Source organism: Mobula birostris, chromosome 8 (genome assembly GCF_030028105.1).
Source record: "Mobula birostris isolate sMobBir1 chromosome 8, sMobBir1.hap1, whole genome shotgun sequence".
Taxonomy (NCBI): Eukaryota; Metazoa; Chordata; class Chondrichthyes; order Myliobatiformes; family Myliobatidae; genus Mobula; species Mobula birostris.
The window spans coordinates 108,189,895-108,207,066 of record NC_092377.1 but is presented as its reverse complement, the minus strand read 5'-3'; the positions used below and the strand labels follow the sequence as shown (position 1 = coordinate 108,207,066).

The 17,172-nt window shown below is 48.3% G+C and overlaps 1 protein-coding gene across 1 annotated transcript in view; it reads left to right on the top strand.

Annotated features, from left to right (window-relative positions):
- Positions 1–17,172, top strand: part of nt5e (5'-nucleotidase, ecto (CD73)) — a 106,869-nt gene that overhangs the window by 57,319 nt on the left and 32,378 nt on the right. The window contains exons 4-5 of the mRNA XM_072265917.1: positions 6,794–6,991; positions 9,496–9,650. Of these exons, the coding sequence (XP_072122018.1) occupies positions 6,794–6,991; positions 9,496–9,650 (353 nt within the window). The remainder of the gene's footprint in view (positions 1–6,793; positions 6,992–9,495; positions 9,651–17,172) is intronic.

The window sequence follows — 17,172 nt, the reverse complement described above, 5'->3', positions numbered from 1 at the left end:
ATCCCTAATTCTATGAATTGTATTTTCTGCTATCTTTTTTTTCAGTTTCCACACCAGTATTTTCATAGATTTAGATCCACTTTCATAGTGACTCTGTTTCAGAAACATTAAATTTTTCTAATTTCTTGTGTAGCCAAACTATTAATTTCATTCCTAATTTTTAAAATTTCCTATGGTATATCCTGTGCCAAACTCAATTTGTGTTTTTTTCTAGTTCCTTCAGCTTATTTTGTAATTCCTCTAATGTTCTATTCCTTATTTTTTCTTATATGAAGATATCGCTATAATTTTCTCTCTTAAGACAGCCTTCAGAGTATCCCATAGAATGAGAGGTGAAACCTCTCCATTATCATTGAATTCTAAGTAAAGACCAATTTCTCTTTTAATTTGTTCCTTAAAATAGGGATCATTCAGTAGATTTGATTTTAGTTTCCCAATAGTATTCTTTGGTTGTAGGTCAAAATCAACAGATAAATATATAGGTGCATGGTCACTTACATCTGTTGTCCCAATTCCACAGGTGATTATTTTGTCTCTATCTTTTCCAAATGTTATGAAATAGTCTATTCTTGTATATACGGAATGGGGGGCAGAATAATGAGTGTAATCCCTTCTGTTGGGGAAAAGGTCCCTCCATGTATCAATTAGTCCAACATCCTCAAAAAGAATGTTAACTTTCTTATGTAAGAACTTTGTTTCAGAAGTTTTCCTATTGGAAGAGTCTAGCTTTGGTTATAATTGTTAATTTAAGTCTCCCCCACATATCAAGAGACCTTCTGTTTGCGTTACCATAATATTAGTAATTTTCTGGAAGAAACTAATATCACTTCCTGGGGGTGCGTATATATTCAATAAAGTAACTGGATTTCCATCTATATTTCCCCTTACCAGAATATATCTGCCCTCCTTATCTCCCATTTTGAATACTTTTTCAAAATTTAGCTTGCTTGAGATGAGAATAGCAACTCCTCTTCTATGTCCTGATTTATATGAGGAGAAAAACAAATTAGTGAAGCTCATTCTCTTTAATTTTCCATGCTCATTATCACTTAAGTGAGTTTCCTGTAAAAATACTACATGGACTTGTTCTTTTTTCATTTTTGATAGAATTTTACTGCGCTTGACTGGATTCAACAGCCCATTGACATTAAAAGAAATGAATTTTACTTTGTCCTTAGCCATGTGTGTTTATCTGTTAGTATATGATTGAAATTTGCAGAATATAACTTAATCGATCTACTCCCTGAACAAATAAGAACCAAGAACTGCGAATAATAAAAAAAAAGGTAAGGAAGGTGTGGTTCTAAGGCTGGGGTCTCTAGATAACCCGGGGTTGGGCTAGAAGAAAAGTCCAGCCGTGGGAGATAGCCCCTCCTACCTGTGGGTTGAGGGCCCCCGCTGCAGTACCAATAAAAGTAAGTAAAAAAAAATTGTGTCCATTACACAGAAATGATTTCCCTGTGTATTCCTCCCATGTATATATTCTCATTTAGGTGGGGAAAAAGGAATAAATAAATGAATTTTTATAAAATTGAGTAATATAAAAACCACATTATAACACGTATTTCTCAAGATAGGTATATCACCGTCTATTTTCGCTTCCATTTAGTTTATCAGCACTTTTAAAGTTAGCCAAACCTTATGGCTCTTCTGGAGGAGGTGAGGGTTGTCTTTGGAGAACTCACAGTCTCTTCCTAATATCCTTCTCTCGTCCTGTTCCCGTCTCCTGCTTTCTCGGTGCTCTTACTATTTCCCAAGCAGATCGAGAGAATTGCTCAGCCAGACTTTCCGTTGGTTTGACCACGCTAATGGACAGTCCTCGGTTGTTCATGTCTGTAGTTGCCTCTTCCACCATCTGGTACAGTCGCATCCCTTCTTGGTAAAATACTCTCAGTTTAGCAGGGTACGGGGTTTGAAATTTAATCTTTGCTTCCTTTAATATTCGTTTTGCTTCGGAATACTCCTTCTGTTTCTGTAGGACCGCCGGGGGGGTGGGGGGGTAATCATGAGCGAAGTACATTACCTTCACATTCCAAAAAACCCTCTCCTTACCCCAGGCCCTTCGTAGAATCCCTGCCTTGCTCTTGAATTGGAGAAATTTGAGTACAATGGATCGCGGTTTACTTTGTCTGTCTCCGGCAGGCCGCTGGGCGAGTGAACGGTGCCCCCTTTCTATTTCCATCTCCAGCGCCTCCCACAGCAGCTTGACTACAAAGTCTATCATCGACACTCCCTCCGCTCCTTTGGGAAAATGATAAGTTCTGATATTTTTCCGTCGTGATCTTCCCTCCTGGTCAAGCAATTTACTTTCCTGTTGATTTAATATTTTTATCGTCTTACTTAGTATCTGTTCCACGTTTTGCACGCGGTCTTCCACCTTCTCAATTTGAGTCTCTGCCACTGCTATTTTCTGATTGACGTTGGCAAGCTCTGACTTTATACCATTGAGTTGTTGTTTTATATCTTTTTGGACTTCCCTCATCTCTTCCAAAATCCTTATCATATTTGCCGCTTCGTCTGCACGAGGCCCCGCGTCAGCCTCGCCGCCACGCGCACGTGTAGGAGAGCCGCGGGCCGCACCTCTGTCTTCCATAGGCTCCGCAGTGATGCTTTTTTAAATCTCCATTCTTTCTCCCCATTCTTGACCCCCTTATCAATTCGGATATGTTTGAAAGATCTTAGATTTGATGCATTAACGGGGCAAAATATCCGTTTTTCCGGAGGAGCTGTTGATTTAAGCTGCCATTCTGAACGATAACGTCACTGGAACCCAGGATCATTCTCATGAACCTTCTCTGGATCCTCTCCAATGCCAGCACATTTATCCTTAGATAAGGGACCCAAAACTGCTCACATACTCTAGGTGCAGTCTGACCAATGACTTACAAAGCCTCAACATTACATCCTTGCTTTATATTCTAGCCCTCTCGAAATGAATGCTAACATTGCATTTAGCTCCCGTACCACCAGCTCAACCTGCAAGTTAACCTTAAGGGAAGCCTACACAAAGCCTACCAAGTCCCTTTACATCTCAAATTTTTGAATTTTCTCCTCATGTAGAAAATAGTTTATGCCTTTATTTATTCTACCAAAGTGCATGACCATACACTTCCCTACGCTGTATTTCATCTGACACTTCCTTGCCCATTCTCCTGACCTGTCTAAATCCTTCTGCAGACACCCTGCTTCCTCAAGATACCTGCACCACCCCCTGTTTTTGTATCATCCACAAACTTGGCCATAAAGCCATCAATTCTGTCATCCAAATCATTCACGTATAACATGAAAAGAAGCGGTCCCAACATCAACTGTTGCGAAACACCACTAGTCACCAGCAGCCAACCCAAAAAGGGCCCCTTTATGCCTCCTGACAGTCAGCCAGTCTTCTATCCATGCGGGTATCTTTCCTGAAATACCATGAGCTCTTACCTAGTTTAGCAGCCTCCTGTAGCACCTTGTCAATGGCCTTCTGAAAATCCAGGTACATACCATCCACTGACTCTCCTTCATCTGTCCTGCCTGTTATTTCCTCAAAGAATTCCAACAGACTTATCAGGCAAGATTTCCCCTTAAGTAAACTATGCTGATTTTGGCCTATTTTATCATGTGCCTCCAGGTACCTCAAAACCTCATCCTTAATAATGGGCTCCAGCATCTTCCCAACCACTCAGCTCAGGCTATCAGGCCTTTTCTTTCTGCCTCTCTCCCTTGAAGTGTGGAGTGACATTTGCACTAAAGTCCTCTAAAGCATTAAGGAATCTAGTGATTTTTAAAACATCACTGATACTGCCTCCACAATCTCTTCAGTTATCTCTTTCGGAACCCTGGGGTGCAGTCCATCTGGTCCAGATGATTTATCTACCTTCAGATCTTTCAGATTCCCAAGCACCTTCTTCTTAGTTATAGCAACTACACTCACTTCTGCCCCCCGACTCTCTTAAATTTCTGACGTACTGCTAGTATCTTCCACAGTGAAGACCAGTGCAAAATACTTATTCAGTCCGCCCACCATTTCCTTGGCCCTCATTACTACCAGTCCAACAAAACTTCCAAGCAGTCCAATATTCATTCTTACCTTACTTTTACTCTTTATATATCTGAAAAAACTCTTAGTGTCCTCTTTTATGTAACTGGCTAGCTTACCTTCATATTTCAACTTTTCTCTCCTTAGTTGCTTTTTTAGTTGCCTTATATTGGTTTTTAAAAGCTTCCCAATCCTCTAACTTCCAAGTCATGTTTGTTTGCTTTAATGCTATTTTTAACTTCCCTTGTCAACCACAGTTGCATCATCCACCCTTTAGAATACTTCTTCATCGTTGTGATCTATCTATTCTGCCTGTTCCGAATTGCTGCCAGAAACTCCAGCCAGTGCTGTTCTGTTGTCATCCCTGCCGGTGTCCAATCTGGCCAGCTTCTCTCTGAATACTCTGTAATTTCCTTTACCTTAAGCTCCCAATCAAATCCAGTTCATAATACAACACCCAATCCAGAAGTGCCTTTTCCCTAGTGGGCTCAACATTAAGCTGCTTTAAAAAGCCATCTTGTAGGCACTCTACAAATTCCCTTTCTTGGAATCCAGCACCAGCCTAATTTTCTCAATCTGTCTGCATATTGAAATCTCCATGACTATTGCAACATCCATGACTATCGTAACCTTTTTTACATATCCTTTCTATCTTCCATTGTATTTTGTACCCCACATCTGGGCTACTGTCCGGAGGCCTGCATACAACTCCCATCAGGGTCTTTTTACCCTTGCAGTTTCTTAGTCATAGTCATATTCTATTGACCCCAGGGGAAATTGTTTTTTGTTACAGTTGCACCATAAATAATAAATAGTAGAACCATAAATAGTTAAATAGTAATATGTAAATTATGAAATAAGTCCAGGACCAGCCTATCGGCTCAGGGTGTCTGACCCTCCAAGGGAGAAGTTGTGGAGTTTGATGGCCACTGGCAGGAATGACTTCCTATGACGCTCTGTGCTGCATCTCTGAGGAATGAGTCTCTGGCTGGATGTACTCCTGCGCCCACCCAGTACATTATGTAGTGGATGGGAGACATTGACCAAGATGGCATGCAACTTAGACAGCATCCTCTTTTCAGACACCACCATGAGAGAGTCCAGTTCCATCCCCACAACATCACTGGCCTTACGAATGAGTTTGTTGATTCTGTTGGTGTCTGCTACCCTCAGCCTGCTGCCCCAGCACACAACAGCAAACATGATAGCACTGGCCACCACAGACTCGTAGAACATCCTCAGCATCGTCCGGCAGATGTTAAAGGACCTCAATCTCCTCAGGGAATAGAGACAGCTCTGACCCTTCTTGTAGACAGCCTCAGTGTTCTTACACCAGTCCAGTTTATTGTCAATTCATATCCCCAGGTATTTGTAATCCTCCACCATGTCCACACTGACCCCCTGGATGGATCTTAGCTCTACCCACAAAGATTCTACATCTTCCAATCCTATGTCACCTCTTTCTAAGGATTTGATTTCATTTTTAACCAACAGGGCTTCCCACTCCTTCTGCCTATATGCCTGTCCTTTCAATACAAGGTGTATCCTTGGATGTTAAGCTCCCAACTATGATTTTCTTTCAACCACAACTCAGTGATGCCCACAAAACCATACCGACCAATCTCTAACTGCGCGACAATATCTATCCTTATTCCAAATACTGTGTGCATTCAAATATAACACCTTCAGTCCTGTATTCATCACCCTTTTCAATGTTTGCCTCCATTACACTTTAACTCATCCCACTGACTGCAATTTTGCCCTATCATCTGCCTGTCCTTCCTCACAGTCTCACTACACACTGCATCTACTTGTATGCCAACTGCCCCATCACTCCGGTACCTATCCCCCTGCCAAATTTGTTTAAACCAACAATTCTAGCAAACCTGCCCTCTATCATATTGATCCCCACCAGGTTCAGGTGTAGCCTGTCCTTACTGTGCAGGTCGTACCTTCCCCAGAAGAGAACCCAATGATCCAGAAATCTGAAACCCTGCCCCCTGCACCAATTCCTCAGCAATGCATTCATCTGCCAAGTCCTCCAATTTGTACCCTCACTGGTGAGGCAGAAATCCAGGAGTACTACCCTTGAGGTACTACTTTTCAGCTTTCTACCTAACTTCCTATATTCTCTCTTCAGGACCTCCTCTGTTTTCCTACCTATGCCAATGGTACCAATATGTACCATGACTTCTCGCTGTTCACTCTCCCCGCCCTATGGACCTGGTCTGAGGCATCCCCGACCCTGGCACCTGGGAGGCAATATACCATTTGGGTGTCTCTTTCATTTCCACAGAATCTCCTGTCTGCTCCTCTGACTATGGAATCCCCAGTCACTATTGCACTTCTCTTCTGCCCCCTTCCCTTCAGAGCCATAGAACCCGACTCATTGCCAGAGACCCAGTTGCTACGGTTTCCCCCAGCAGTATTCCAAATACTGATTATTGAGGAGAATAGACAGAGGGGTCCTCTGCACTGGCTGCCTACTCCCTTTCCCTTCCCCAAAAGTCATCCAGCCACCTGCCCCCTGCAACTTCTTCCCTGTAGCTCCTATCTATCACCTCCTCATTCTCCTGTATGAGCAGAAGGCCACTCAAGACAAAGTGCCTTCAAGATGATCATGCTGTGGACGGTTTAAACACACTCTGCACTTCTCATCCTCCAGGAACACTGATCTTTTGTGTCCTTTTCCAATCTTCAGACTGTCTGAGGATGGTTACATAGACCCTGTCTGTAGGCATTGCTTATGTTGTTTATTTGTCTTCGCAGGCAAGGCTCCCTCCAGCGAAGTCCCTGCTGGGCCGTACCCATTTATGGTCACCTCGGACGATGGTCAAAAGATTCCTGTCGTACAGGCCTTTGCATACGGAAAGTACCTGGGATATCTGAAGCTGACCTTCAGCCAGAATGGTGCGGTGACCGAGGCAGAAGGAAAACCGATACTGCTGGACAGCAGCATTCCTCAGGGTAACAAGCATCAGCATCCTCAACTGCTTCTGCTGAGCTTGAGTAGCCAGAACCTCCAGCACCCTCCACCCACTCTCCTTAGGCTCTTTGGTGAAGGCACAGGCCAGAACTCACCCTCCGCCCCCTCTCCCCCGGCTCCCTGATGGAGGTACAGGTCAGGGCTGGAGAGCTCTCTGCTTGATTCTCTGGGGGCGGCAGAGCCGTGATTTCGGGAGCCCAGATCGATTTGTCTCCATCCTTCCCCCGCTGGACCTGGCCTGTCAGGCAGTGGGGACTCGGGTGTAGGCTGAGACTGGGAGTTTGGATCGTGGGGGTAAATCTACTCATCAACACTCCCGTATGATCTGATCAGGAGGTGGGCAGGTCTGTGGGAGAGAGACTACCCAACTCCTCTCCATTCCCTGCTGACTGGGGAAGTCCATTGGCCATGGAAATGTGGTCACATTCAGTACTTATATTGCATAAGGAATGACATGAGGGAGGAACATAGACACAGGACAGCACACTAATAATGTTGTGCCAAGCTCATTAAACTAGCAAGAAAATGCCGAATTGAAGTAATCTCTTCTGCTTGCACAATGTCCATATTCTCCTTCCCCTGCACATTCGTGTGTTTATGTGTCAGCGTCTCTCGTATTTGCCTTCACCAGCTGCCTTGGCAGCACATACCAGGTACCCGCTATTCTCTGTGGGGAAAAAAAACATATTCCATGGGTTTACCCCTTCTCCCCTTAAATACCCAGCTGTCTACTCCATCTGTCCCTCTCCTAATCTTATAACCTTCTGCCTGAAGGAGTAGGCTATTCAGCCCTTTGTGCTTCTTCAGCCTTCATTTTCCTGCACAAACTTTTAATTCAGTTAAAACCTAGGTCCTGTCCCAATTGTCTTGAACACCGCCTTGTTGCTGTGCTTCCATGGTACCTGTCAGCCAGAGAATTCCAACTGGGCGAAGAAGGCCCTCATCCCTATCCTGAATGTTTGACTCCTGATTTTGTGAACCCCCATCTCCAGACACCTCGCCCAGGGTAAACGTTATCCCTGTATGCAGCCTGTCCAACTTGACCAGGGTTATGTTTACCTCATCGAGGTTGTCACTCATTCTTCTAAAGTAGGAATAAGTCAGTCTGTTTAAACTCTCTCATGTTGTAAGTGTGCCATTCTGATTGGTGAACTGTCATGGTGCAACTATATCCTTCCCTGAATAGCGAGGTTACATCTGTGTGCAATATTTCAGATGTGGTCTCGACAGATTCCTGTGCAAATGAAGCAAAACTGTCTTGTCCTTGAATTCTTTTGCAATAATTTCTGGTAGAATGTTTGCTTCCATCACTGAACTATATGTTGAGTTCAATTAATCCTCGTTACAACTGTACATGTCAATGGTGAGGCCTCATTTGGAGAAACAGAAGAGATTGTGCAGATGCTAGAATTCTTCAGCAATGCACATAAGATGCTGAAGGATCTCAGCAGATCAGGCAACATTGAGAGGGGGGAGCTTTGGGGCCAAGAACCTTCATCGGGACTGGAAGGAAGGGTGAAGAAGCCGGAATAAGAAGATGGGGCGAGGGGAAAGAGGACAAGCTGGCAGCTGATAGGTGAAACCAGTGAGGGGAAATGTGGGTGGGTGGGAGGAGGGGGTGATGAAGTCAGAAGCTGAAGGGTAATAGATGAAAGATGTAAAGGGTAAAGGAGAAGGGAATCTGATAGGAGAGGGCAGTGGACTATGGAAGAAATCATATACTATCTGCTTAGTCTCCAAACTGATGGCATGAACCACGATTTCTCTAACTTCTGCTAGTTTCTCCCCCCTTCTCTATTTTGTGTTGGGCACATGGCCAAGTGGTTAAGGCGTTCGTCTAGTGATCTCAAGGTCGCTAGTTTGAGCCTCAGCTGTGGCAAGGTGTTTGTGTCCTTGAGCAAGGCACTTAATCACACATTGCTCTAGTGCCTGTGTGAGGAGTGGTGCCCCACACAGACTTCCAATCTGCGCCTTGTAAGGCATGAAAATGCCGGATGCAGGCTTCTCATGATCTGAGTCGACGTTCCCTCCCTCCCCCTCTCTTTTCCCATTTCCCCATTCTAGCTCCCCTCTTGCCCTTCTTTCCTCCTAACTAGATCACCACCTCTGGTCACCATCCTCCTTCCCTTTCGTCCATGGGCCACCCTCCTCTCCTATCGGATTGCTTCTTGGCTGTGGTAGAGGCAGATACATGAGGGCATTTAAAAAGCCATTCGATAGCTACATGGATGATAGAAAAATGGGAGGGCTATGTAAGACAGAAGGTTTAGATTGATCTTAGAGTAAATTAAAGGCTGGCACGACATTGTGGGCCGAGGGGCCTGGACTGAGCGGTAATGTTCTATGTTCTATATTGCCATCAGAGCTGTGCTGGAGGCAGGGCCTGAGGAAAGGAGTGGAATTGGGGGGGACCTGCTAGTGCATGGGGTGAGCTGTTAGTTTTAATCCCACACAGTAGTGTCGATGAAACAATACTTCTCTTCAGATAAGGAGATGCTGGCTGACGTTAACAGCTGGAAGGCAGCCCTGGCCAGCTTTGGAAAGGAATACGTTGGACGAACTTTGGTCTACCTGGACGGAACTACTGAGTCTTGTCGGAATCGGGAATGCAACATGGGGAATTTAATCTGTGATGCTATGGTGAGGCAACATGAGATGGTCAGTGAGCACTTACACCCCTGGATCCCTGCATCACTGGAATGTCCCCTATCCCCTGTCCTGCGGAGGGCTGCCCCCATCTGTCCCAATGGTCTAAAGGCCTAGTAATTTTATTCAAGCATCCCCCCCCACCCCCAACCCCCTTTCCCATCCTCCTCCAGACGCAGAGGGACCCGTTGACCTCTGAGAGGTGTGAGGTTACTCCTCACACGGGCACCATGCCTGGTATCTTACCCTCACTCCAGTGTGCACAGAGCCAGCAACCAGCTTGGATCATTCGCTGTAAACAGCCTGTCACATGCACCAGGAGGAGAGTTTCACCGGGTGAGAGTGGTGGGCTCCTGGCCATTGTACACACTGGTCAGCAGGAAGTGTCCCTTCTCGCGCAGCTGAGGCCGGGACTGTACGAGAATTCCACCTCCAATCTTCCTTAACAAATATACTGCACCAACCAAGTGCAAAGTGGCTGCTCCCTCTACACATGGAGGGGAACTTGCAGAACTGGTGCCTGGAGCAGTGCGTCCATGACTGAATAGTGTGTCGTGGTCCATCCCGAGAATCAGCTGTGACTGCTTCACCTTCCATCCAGCCTTTTGCCCACTGAGTCCGTGACAACCACCAACTTCTTTACTCTCCCTATGTTCCCATCAACTTGCCCCCAGACTCCCCTCCCACACTGTCTGTCTCCGGCTACCTGAAGGGAGAGGAAATGTGGTAACAGAAACTATTCCATCATCTGGTTTCCTCAAACCTCACCGACACCTCTACTTCCTCAGAAGGTGAAGCATGTCCTTGCCGACCCTCACCAGTTTCCACAGGAGGCATCCTATCTGGTTGTCTCGCGGCTCAGTACAGCCAAGCTTTGTCAGGGGCCGCAAGAGACTGCAGGGAGCTGTGGGCATCACAAAACCCAGCCTCCCTTCCAGAGACTCTCCTACTCTTCTCACTGCCTCAGTAAAGCAGCCAGGATAATCAAAGACCCTATCCATTCCAGATATTCTCTCTTCTCCCCCCTCCCATCGGGCAGAAGATACAAAGGCTTGAAAGCACACACTATACCATGTTCAAGGACAGTTTCTACCCCACAGTTATACCAGGCTTCTGTATGTTGAAAATTAACTCTTGACCTCGCAATCTGTCTCATCATAACTTTCGACCATACCGTCTGTTCACTCTGCAATTTTCATTGAACATAATGCTTTATACTATATTCCCTCGTTTTTTCTGTTGTATAACCTCGATACACTGATGAGGTGGATTAAGCTGCACAGATGATCTGCAAACCAACATACATGTGACAATAAAAAAACAATTACTTCGCAAAGTACAGTATTTGCCCCACGGAACTTTAACTTATATGTATCGAGTGAACTGACAGACAATCTGTCCTTCACTCGCTCCCCTTCCTCTCTCCTTTTCTGCTCCTCTCCTCCCTCTCTCTCCTTTCCCTTTCCCCAATGTCCTTCCTTACTATTTCCCTCTCCTTGTGGCCTTCCTCCCCCAACCTCCACCCACCAACCACCCCCTCCACACCCAACCCACCATTACCTCCTCTCCACTCCAACCCACCATTACCTCCTCACCCACCCAACCCACCATTACCCTCCCTCCACTCCCAACCCTCCATTCACCTCCACCAACCCCCACCAAACCACCACCCACCCTCCAACCACCACCACACCTCCCCACCCCACAAACACCCTCCACTACCACCCCTTCCCAAACCACCCAATACCACCCCTCCACCAACCTCCACTACCACCACCCACACCAACCCTCCATACCTCACCACCACCCCTCCATTACCTCCTCCTCTCCACCCCTCCATACCTCCACTCCTCACCACCCTCCATACCTCCTCTCCACTCCAACCCCACCATTACCTCCTCTCCTCCAACCCCCCAATACCTCCTCTCTTCTCCAACCTCTCCCATTACCCCTCTCCTCTCACCTCTCCATACCTCCTCTCCACTCCAACCCTCTCATCACTCCTCTCCTCCCAACCCCACCTCCATTCACCTCCCTCCCAACCTCACCTCCACTCCACCCCTCCATACCCTCCTCTCCACTCAACCCCTCCATTACCTCCTCTCCACTCCAACCCCTCCATTACCTCCTCTCCACTCCAACCCTCCATTACCTCTCTCCCCAACCCTCCATACACCTCTCCACCCAACCACTCAACCACTACCTCCACTCCAACCCCACCATTACCTCCACTCCTCCCAACCCCTCCATTACCTCCTCTCCACTCACACCCCCTCCATACCTCCTCTCCACTCCAACCCTCCATTACCTCCACTCCAACTCCACAACCCTCCATACCCCACTCCAACCCCTCCACTACACACCTCCTCCAACTCTCCAACTCCCTCCACTCCACCCCCTCCATACCACCTCTCCACACCACACCCTCCATACCACCCTCCTCCCACCCTCCAACCCCTCTCCACTCCACCCCTCCTCTCCTCCTCCAACCCTCCTCCCCACCTCCAACCTCCATACCCTCCACCCACCAACCCCTCCATTACCTCCCCTCACTCCCAACCCCTCCATTACCACCCCCTCCCCAAACCCTCCATTACACTCCACCCCTCCAACCTCACACCACACCCCCCCCTCCATACCTCCTCCTCTCCACCCCTCCATTAACTCCTCTCCAACCCCACCATTACCTCCTCTCCTCTCCAACCCCATTACCTCCTCTCCTCTCCAACCCTCCATTACCTCCTCTCCACTCCAACCCCTCCATTACCTCCTCTCCTCTCCAACCCCTCCATTACCTCCCTCTCCTCTCCAACCCTCTCCATACCTCCCTCACCACTCCCAACCCCTCCATTACCTCCTCTCCTCTCCACCCTCCATACCTCCTCTCCACTCCAACCCCTCCATTACCTCCTCTCTCTCCAACCCCTCCATTACCTCCTCTCCTCTCCAACATCTCCATTAAGTCCTCTCCAACCCTCCATTACCTCCTCTCCTCTCCAACCCCTTCCATTACCTCCTCTCCTCTCCAACCCCTCCATTACCTCCTCTCCTCTCCAACCCCTCCATTACCTCCTCTCCACTCCAACCCCTCCATTACCTCCTCTCCTCTCCAACCCCTCCATTACCTCTCTCCTCTCAACCTCTCCATTACCTCCTCTCCACCTCCAACCCCTCCATTACCTCCTCTCCTCTGCAACCCCTCCAATACCCCCTCTCCTCTCCAACCCCTCCATTACCTCCTCTCCACTCCAACCCTCCATTACCTCCTTTCCTCTCCAACCCTCCATTACCTCCTCTCCAACCCCTCCATTACCTCCTCTCATCTCCAACCCCTCCATTACCTCCTCTCCTCTCCAACCCCTCCATTACCTCCTCTCCAACTGCCTCCATGTACCTCCTCTCCACTCCAACCCCTGCATTACCTCCTCTCCTCTGCAACACATCATTACCTCCTCTCCTCTCCAACCCCCTCCATTACCTCCTCTCCACTCCAACCCCTCCATTACCTACCTCTCCTCTCCAACCCCCTCCCATTACCTCCTCTCCTCTCCAACCCCTCCTTACCTCCTCTCCAACCCCTCCATTACCTCCTCTCCTCTCCAAACCCCTCCATTACCTCCTCTCCTCTCCAACCTCTCCATTACCTCCTCTCCTCTCCAACCCCTCCATTAACTCCTCTCCAACCCCTCCATTACCTCCTCTCCTCTCATATTCCTCCCTTATCATCCTCCCCATATCATCCTCCACCCCTCCATCTCCTCCCCTATCAACCTCCCACCCCTCCGTCTCCTCCTCTATCTCCCTCCCAACCCCTCCATCTCCTCCCCTATCTCGATCCCTCTCTTCTCTCTGGTTGCGCCCTCCCTTCTCCTGATCCTCACCTCCATCACCACACCCTGACTGCTACTATGATTTCAGATCTGGCAGAGTGTCCGAAAACCAGGTGAAAATTCTTGGAGCCATGTTTCCATTTGTATGACACAGGGTGGAGGGATCCGGGCACCATTAATGAACAAGGCAACAATGGTAAGTACAAGGCCAAAGCACCAGAAATGTTTTATCAATGGTGAATGGTAATACCCTTGCTTAAAAAGTATTGCCGCTAGAGTTTTCACAAATACAACAAAGGTTACTCAACTGCAGCTGTGAAGAAAAATTTTGCCCAGTTCAAGTTGTGGACAGTTTTCTGTACATTGAAAGAAAAATTTGTTGTGGGTTTAGAATTCAACCACGCTCGAAGGTAGGGGTCGCCAACTCGTCGATTGCGATCGACCGGTCGATCTTTGAGACTTTCCCAGTAGATCCCGAAGAAAAATCAAAATAAATACACAAATACTGTTGTAATGTGAGCATTATAAAAGTAGGTAATACTAGTTAGGATAATGGTAATATAGCAATATTTTCGCTAAAAAGCTTAAAACAGAGGTTGTTTCTGGGGATTGCGGGGGTTTAGTTCCGTTCTTTCTGCCCAGTGCGCATGTGTGTAGTTCCCCGCCATGCAGCGCATTTTCAGTGTAGCCTGTGCTGCATCAAAGTGACCAATTAAATTAGGTAACTACAGACTGTCGCAAACATCAATATACGGCAGTGGTCCCCAACCTCCGGGCCGCGAAGCGTCCAGGGGTGCAGCGGTAGTTGGGATGCACACAGCACATCTTTAAGAAAAAAGCCGAAATAAACAAGCTAATTAATTAGGTGAATGTCGGCTCAGATCAGAGGCGACACAATTGGCAATCGCTCGTGATACCCTGATAGCCTGGCGGAGGCTCCACAAAAGAAGGCGAAAACATACAAATTCCATCCAGAACGGGAAGAGGAATTTCTGTTTACCTTGGTGAAAGACAAGTGTGTATGTATGTTGTGCCACCAAACACAAGCACTGGCTATAAGAGAGAATCTGGAGCGGCACCCGCAACACCAACCACCAGGAATTTAAAGACACCTACCCCCCAAAGAGCGCAATTCGTGCCTGGAAAGTTGAGCTGAAATCGGGGTTGAAGGCCCAGCAATCGTTTTCCACAAAACTTGCTGCTCAAAATAAGACTGCTATTGAAGCATCATTTTGTGTAAGTCACCTTTTGGCTAAACACAAGAAGCCTTTTACAGATGGCGATTTATTCAAGGAAGCAATGGCCATTACCACAGAGACTGTTTTTAATGACTTTAAAAACAGAAACAGCATCACAACTGCAATACATAATATACCGCTTGGCCCTACAACAGTGACAAGGGAGGGTAGAGTCACCGTCAGAGGACGTGAATATTTTTCCCTATAGTTCGATGAATCCCTGGATGTAATGCAAACAGCTCAGCTTGCTGTATCTGTCAGAATGGCTTTCCAGGATTTTACAACAAAGGAGGACTTCCTCACTCTTTTACAATTAAAGGAAAGAACGAGAGGTGAGGATATTTACAATGAGTTTAAAAAAATATGTCCGTGAAAATGACATCGCCATTCATAACTGGTGGCGATTACCTACTGATGGGACAAAAGTAGCAGTCAAATCCTGGGATATTTGTGTTTACCCCGAGAAAGACTACCATGACCATGAAGCCTTGCGCGGGCAGACTGTGTGCACATGCGCGTACGTGCCGAGTTTTCTTTACCCCACGAATCGGTTTTGACTTAATCTTCATTATTTCTACTTTACATAGGCTTGTGACGACCCACCTTCTAGCACACACGAACCAGCTCACAACAGCGCGCGCAGGCAGAGGGCCGGCCCCAAAAAGGGCGCCAGGCCATCTTCACCAGCAGGGGGAAATTCCCGCGTGGAAAGGGTCAGTCCCGCCCCAGGGAGGGTGGGAACAGGAAGGCTTTAAAGCAGGCCGCGAAGTTTGAATAAATCTCTTTATCGCAACTCCAACTCACCGACTCCGTGTGGTTATTCTAGCGCTGTGTGTAGCACACCGCTACAATTGGTGACCCCGACGGCCCAAACGATATTTGGACCAGAGATGACCGACGCCGCATCTGTTCACGCAGTTTCGTTACAACTGCCAGGCTTTTGGCCGCTGAGGAACCGTCTGTGGGTTGGAACAGGCAGAAGCACCATTCCACGTTCGGCAGATAACCTCGGAGTCCACTCGCTACTACTACGTGCTGAGCTCACTCGACCAGGAGACAGCTGCACAAGTTGAGGAGTTTATACAGTCGCCCCCCGGAGGATGGCAAATACACAGCATTCAAAGCCCTGCTCATAAGGACTTTCGGACTCTCACGGCGCGAACGAGCACGCCGCTTAATGCACCTGGACGGTTTGGGAGACAGGCCGCCGTCAGCATTAATGAACGAGATGCTGGCCCTGGCTGAAGGACACAAACCCAGCCTCATGTTTGAGCAGGCGTTCCTAGAGCAACTGCCCGAGGACGTATACCTGCTGCTGTCCGATGCAGATTTCAGTGAACCCCTCCGGGCAGATGTGCTGTGGAATGCCAGGAAGGAGAGAGGGGGGCCCGTCACACAGATCACCAAGCCGGGTGCCCAACGCCAGACCAGACTAGGCCCGGCAGCAGAGCCCAACGAACAATGGAGCTTCTACCACCAACGGTGGGGCACAGAGGCCCGCCGCTGCAGACCACCCCTGCAAATTCCCGGAAAACGCCAAGGCCCAGCCGCCGCTGCTGGCTATGGCGGCTGGCCATCAGGACAGCCTCCTGTATGTCTGGGACAAGCAGTCGGGACGCCGCTTTTTGGTCGACACTGGAGCGGAGATCAGCGTCTTACCTCCAACAAGTTACGACACCCGCAACAGAGAACCGGGACCCACCCTGAGGGCCGCTAATGGCAGCACAATATGAACCTACGGCACCCGCACGGTGCGGCTAAAGTTCAGCTCCAGCCGGTTCACATGGGACTTCACACTGGCCGCCGTGGCCCAACCACTCCTGGGGGAGAATTTCCTGTGAGCCCACAGCCTACTGGTCGACCTGCAAGGGAAGTGACTAGTCCACGCCAAGAGTTTTCAAACGTTCTCCCTGGGTGAAGCACAGTTGCCAGCCCCACACCTGGACTCCATCACGCTGTCCGACGATGAATTCACCAGGGTCCTGGCGGATTTCCCATCAGTTCTGACACCGCAGTTCATGGCAGCCTTGCCCAGACACGGAGTACAGACACCACATCCCGACCCAGGGACCACCCCTCCACACCCGTGCTCGAAGGCTTCCCCCGGACAAGCTCCGACTGGCGAAGGAGGAGTTCAAGAAGATGGAGGAATTGGGGATCATACGATGGGTCCGACAGCCCCATGGGCCTCCCCCTGCACATGGTGCCCAAGGCAACGGGGGGCTGGAGACCATGCGGTGACTACCGCAGACTGAACGAGGCTACAACGCCAGACTGCTACCCTGTGCCGCACATTCAAGACTTCGCAGCAAACCTACACGGCGCAAGGATCTTTCCAAGGTAGACCTCATCTGGGGATACCATCAAATCCCGGTACATCCGGACGACATCCCCAAAACAGCACTTATCACCCCGTTCGGACTTTTCGAATTCCTCCGAATGCTGTTC